The following is a 5,620-nucleotide window of genomic DNA, read 5'->3' as shown; positions in this document are numbered from 1 at the left end:
AACGTAGACACAGTCTTTAAAAGACCCTCCTCCTCCTCCACCACCCCGTGCAGCTGCAGTCAGCGAACCTCCATCACATCTGTGTGATTAATACTGATTTTTTTTTTTTGCGCAAATTACAAATTTTTGATGCTCATTAAACACGTAAACGTCTGAAGGGGTTGACATGTATGAACTCCCGGGCTGGTCAGAGTCGAGCTGCAGGTGGACATGCCGTGAAATTCTTAGAGGGGCGGGCAGTCTCGTTGGCGGCGGTGGGGGGGGCTGCATAATGGTAGGGGAAACACTGGCCCTGAAACTGGTCGTGTAGTTCAGTAAACATACACAGAAGATGTGGAAATGGACCAAAATGCATTGCAGTATCATTGCAGCCTCTGGCACCGGTCTTACAGGGACCTAATAGCCCATATCATCAGGACTGGTACCCCATATTCCCGGAGTACCCCCCACCGGAGTCCCCGAGGAACACGGTCGAACACCTTCTCCAGGTCCACAAAACACATGTAGACTGGTTGGGCAAACTCCCATGCACCCTCCAAGACCCTGCTGAGGGTGAAGAGCTGGTCCAGTGTTCCACAACCAGGATGAAAACCACAATGCTCTTCCTGAATTCGAGATTCGACTATCCGACGGACCCTCCTCACCAGGACCCCTGAATAGATCTTACCAGGGAGGCTCAGAAGTGTGATTCCCCCTATAGTTGGAACACACTCTGCAGTCCCCTTTTTTAAATAGGGGGACCACCACCCCGGTCTGCCAATCCAGGGGAACTGCCCCAATGTCCACGCGATATTGTGGAGTTGTGTCAACCAWCGCAGCCCCACAACATCCAGAGCCTTAAGGAACTCTGGGCGAATCTCATTCACCCCGGCGCCCTGCCACCGAGGAGCTTTTTAATCACCTCAGTGACCTTGGCACATATAGTCCCTCACACTGGAGGGACTGTTTCTCAGCTGGCCTGGGAACACCTTGGGATTCCCCCAGACGAGCTGGCTCAAGTGGCTGGGGAGAGGGAAGTCTGGGTCTCTTTGCTTAGGCTGCTGTCCCCGCGACCCGACCCCGGATAAGCGGAAGAAAACGGACGGACTGACGGACGGACGGACGAACAAACGGACAATAATATTGGTTTTCTTCATTAACAACAAACWTTTAGTATTATTTGTGCCATATTACATTCAGTTCAGTTTGTTTATAAAGTGCCAAGTCAAGTCTTTGTACAAACATTGTCTTCTTCTGATAAGAGAAGGTTGTTTTTGGTCAAACCTTGTAAATAACATTATACACAATTAGGGATGCAACGCTATGAAAATTTCAGCAGATATAYATATCCGATATTATTTTTGCTGTTATAGCCAATAWCCAATTTTTACAGGTCTTACCCAAAGACACAAATTATTTATGTACATATASGCACAAACCTTTTTTGATCCTGTAAATAATTGGCCAGACCGCTGACATGGCTCTCTACTGCAGTTATTCCTGGCTGTGCAGCGCCACTATCATCACTATCATGATCAAACAGATACCACTCAACCAACCATTTCCCCTCATAAAACAGAAATACAAAGCTAAAACGTGGGAAATCAGTATCTGTGTTAATAATGGCCCAGTTTTACTTATCAGACCAATACAATATTCTAAAAAACAACCAACAATGCTGATATATCATGTATCCCCATATCTCATGCTGACTTCCTCCTTCACTTTTTTTGTCATTTTTATGCCATTAAAGACAGACTGTGTGTTGTTTGTGCTTTCTGTTTTTAGACAATAAGGGGGAGTTGCCCAGAGGTTGGAACTGGGTTGATGTGATCAAGGTAAATTCACAACATGGTGCACTAGATCCTGCCACTGTGGCTGTTTTTATTGACTTTGTTTTGTTTTTCTCCTTGGTAATTGCTACATAATCTACTGACAGCATGTAAGTACAACACAGTTATTATTTGRATTGTTTCATAATGTTTGAACTCAATGCTTATATTCCTGTATCCTTCTGTGTTTTGACTTCAGCTGAGTAAAACAGGAGGGAAGGATGATGACTAGGCCAGAGGTTGTTGGCCTACTTTGTACCAAAACACTGCAGTGAAGTGAACCCTGAACTCACCTTAGAAAACACCGGAGCAGACTGAGCAATATCAAACACAAACAGACCCAACTTCTGCTGCTGCTGCTGTTGTTGTGTACTGCAACCAGATCAACAAGTTCTGCCCACATCCACAGCTCTGTCCTCCATCAGGGTGGAGCGACATACTGCTGTCACTGCCATGTTTTCAGTGTGGAGTTGGGCACCAGAGCCGCTCTCAATATTTGGTCCTGGCTCTAAATAAAAGTGCCGTGTGATCTGCTGTTGTTACTTTAAAAAAACAAACCCATAACTTTTGTAACGCCACAAAAAAGTTTTTTCATGTTCTTATTTAGATGTTACATTTATTCTTTAAAGTGTAAATTAAAAATGTTATATATAAAAAATTATATCAATTCTGTCTGCTGTCTATTCAGTTTAATTTACCTGGTTATTTACTGTTTCTGGAGTTGGGTTTTGTTTAATTAATGAACTTAAAGTGACTGCGACACACATCTCACTCAAATACAGTAAGTCAAAGAAAACATCTTTATATTTAATAAACTTGGAAAACACAGTTTTACTCATTTTGTCACATAACTGGTAGATTTTCAGAATTTGGCTCGGCCAAAGTGAAACAGGAAGTGACATCAAAAGGGGAATTCTTTAAAAAAAATTAACTCCCCGTTTTATTTTATTGTAACATTATTTGAGCTCATCTCTTTGATAGTGACTCAAAAATTCTAAAGAAACATCAGATTKTTCATTACATTGTGGTGTTAGCCTTGTAGCAATGCTCTGTTTACATGCAGACATCGCTTCTGTTATTTCCAAAACAAATATGTCAACTGTTCATCACAGCAGTGTAAAATTATTTTCGCAATGTTATCACTGTTGTCTTTCCAAAAATGCATTCATATTTATTGCAAACATTTGATGTCACAGACATTTTAAACCTCTTAATGAAAGTGTGCTTTCATTAAAAGGTTTTTTTCTGGCTAAATATTCAAGTGCGTCTGAAATAGTCACTTAAGAGTTTAGTGTTTTATGGTTTCAAAGTCCTGCCTCAGAACTACAGTGGCAAATAGCATCATGAAGACCAAGGACCACAACGGACAGGTGAGGGATGAAGATGTTGAGATGTTTAAAGCTTTGAACATCTAGAGGAGCTCGCTTTAATCCTTCATTTGAAAACAAAGAGTTTGACACTACTGTACARCTGACAGATTATTAATCTGACAAGACGAATGAGAAGTGTGGGGGAGCTGCAGAGACCCATCAGCTCAAGRGGGACAYTCTGTCCACAGGACAGCTGTTAGACCTACTCCACCAATGGAAAAGGGACAAGTCTGTTGTTGAAAGTAAAGTCAGAAGTTCTGATTGCAACAGTATGTGCTCAAGAAAGAATGACCTAAATTTAAATACATGAAACAGGAAGCAAAAATAAAATAATCCTACTGTCCTCATGCTCAAGTCTAATTTATTCATTTTGACTTAACATTTATTTCTTGCATGAACTGCACTCAACGTTTCAGTATTTGTTACCAAGATGACGCATTTGATAAAATGTGGGTTTGACTAATCAGATCTGGCGAAACGAATACTCCAATGATAAATTACTAACTTCTAATACTAAATTCAGTTTCTGGTATTTCACTTCTCTGTGATTTGTATCAACACAGCAGAATCCAACATGTTTGATTCAGACTTGTTACTTTGTAAAACATTTGTCTCCACATTGTTTTACTCTAAACACARTGGTTCATAAAATATTTTACAAACAGACACAGGATTGACTCAAAGATGAAGCTAAACTTCATGATTTTGAATGAGTAGCACTTGGAGGATGTGTTGAGAATATCAGCTACAGCCCATTTTTTAACTCAATATCAGTAAAATATTACAAGAAATATCCACTTTTGTGTTTTCTAGGATCAACTAGCTGTGGCGGCCATCTTGAACTGTGTTCATTATTTGTAGATCAACAGATTATTTCCTGAAAGCTTCAGTAAAATCCATCTGAACACGTTTTTTGATAAATGCAGAGTCCATTGCAAATAATTGATGGCAAAAATGTAAACAAATATTTTCCTCAGTCAGTTAGTGCTCAGAATGTGTGTTATAGATCAGGCTCAGCTACTACCACACAKAGTCTCAGCTCAGTACCGGTAACATCAGAACTTTAGTGGTTGCTAAAGTCGGCTGACTTTAGACTCCATCATGGATAAGGTTGTTTAACATAAGTTTAACATTTTCACACCAAATGAGAACTGAGTGATCATTGATTGTTTTAATGAATTTATATTTAAAAAAGAAAAACAATACACACTGACAGTAGAACCTGAATCATGTCATGAATCCCAGTCTTTTCTAAACATGTTCTGTATAAAGGCTACTTTCTATAAGCATTCACTGCATAAAGACATTAAGACACAGATTCATTCAAACTAAGGAAGTTCAAACAAAGGAAGAGAACATTTGTCCAAAGCATAAACTGAAATATGTCAGTGAGGTTTGGTCAAATAAAAAAAGAGCTTTTGTTGTTTTGTTGGATCTAAAATCTCTCAAACAGCAAACACTTCAGGCCACCGGCAGCAGCCACYGGAAAATATTTGGACAAATCCCATCAAAAATTCATCTTGGATTATTTCTAAGTGCTGCTGATTAAAATATTTTTCKGTTGTGCTTTTAAATCCCCACAGCCGACGGTCTGATCCTCAAGCAAAGTGCAGCTTCCAGGTGAGTTACTACCTGGACCTGCGGTCTTTTTTGTTCTTGTCCAGYTTCTTGTCCATTGTCTTTTCATTGTCCCCTCTGCATTTGGGACAGTACCACTTGCCCTTGGGTTTGTAGGTGAGTCCCACGCAGGAGAAGTGGAACCACTCGATGGGACACTGGTCYTTGTCGCAGCCAATCATCTCGCCGTACGACACCTGCTCACACAAACAGTAGGTGGGCTCGTTGGGGTCGATGGCAAAGTCAACGGGTGAGGTGTCTCGTTCCTGTTTGGCCTTGCGCTTTTTCTTCTTTGACGATTTGGACTTCTTTTCTCGTGGCGGGGGGAGGGACAGTTCATCCACAGAGTCGTCCACCAGCGAGCCGTTGGCAGACGGGTGGGTGGAGTCACGACTCTCACTGTTGCGCTGTCGTCGCGGGCGGCGGGTGGAGGTGCGCTCGGGAAGTGGGGAATCCTGCTCCACAGGGACACGCTCCGCTTCGCTGGGCTCCTGGAGGCAGAGGGAGTGGGAGTCCATTTGGCGGGAACGGTTCTCCACCAGCTCGGTCATCTGGGTCACCACGTGGATCTTCTCATCGCCGAGCTCCTGGCTGATGATGAGGGCTCTCTGCAGCTGGATCTGCAGGCGCTTTCTTTGAGCCATGTCCTGTTCCCCTTTGTACTTTTCAAACACTTCATCCACCTCCTTCAGCACCTCTGCAAAGTACAGGAAACACAGATCAGGGTGTGTTGGGTCTAGGGTTGTTACAGTTAACTAAAACTAATGAAATAACAAAAACTGAAATGGAAAAAACATTTTAATTAACTGAAATAAATAAAAA

General features: G+C 41.8%; 2 protein-coding genes across 2 annotated transcripts in view; one reads left to right on the top strand and one right to left on the bottom strand.

Annotated features, from left to right (window-relative positions):
* rwdd (RWD domain containing 4) overlaps positions 1–2,396 on the top strand; it is a 17,401-nt gene extending 15,005 nt beyond the window's left edge. The window contains exons 5-7 of the mRNA XM_014027361.1: positions 1,768–1,817; positions 1,919–1,921; positions 2,011–2,396. Coding sequence (XP_013882815.1) covers positions 1,768–1,812 — 45 coding nt within the window. The 3' untranslated portion in view covers positions 1,813–1,817; positions 1,919–1,921; positions 2,011–2,396. The remainder of the gene's footprint in view (positions 1–1,767; positions 1,818–1,918; positions 1,922–2,010) is intronic.
* Positions 2,397–4,333: 1,937 nt separating this feature from the next.
* The window catches only part of ing2 (inhibitor of growth family, member 2), a 4,213-nt gene continuing 2,926 nt past the window's right edge, over positions 4,334–5,620 (bottom strand). The window contains exon 2 of the mRNA XM_014027359.1: positions 4,334–5,495. Coding sequence (XP_013882813.1) covers positions 4,810–5,495 — 686 coding nt within the window. The 3' untranslated portion in view covers positions 4,334–4,809. The remainder of the gene's footprint in view (positions 5,496–5,620) is intronic.

Source organism: Austrofundulus limnaeus, unplaced genomic scaffold (assembly GCF_001266775.1).
Source record: "Austrofundulus limnaeus strain Quisiro unplaced genomic scaffold, Austrofundulus_limnaeus-1.0 Scaffold640, whole genome shotgun sequence".
Taxonomy (NCBI): domain Eukaryota; kingdom Metazoa; phylum Chordata; class Actinopteri; order Cyprinodontiformes; family Rivulidae; genus Austrofundulus; species Austrofundulus limnaeus.
The sequence above is the reverse complement of the archived record's forward strand: the minus strand, read 5'-3'. Positions and strand labels throughout refer to the sequence as shown.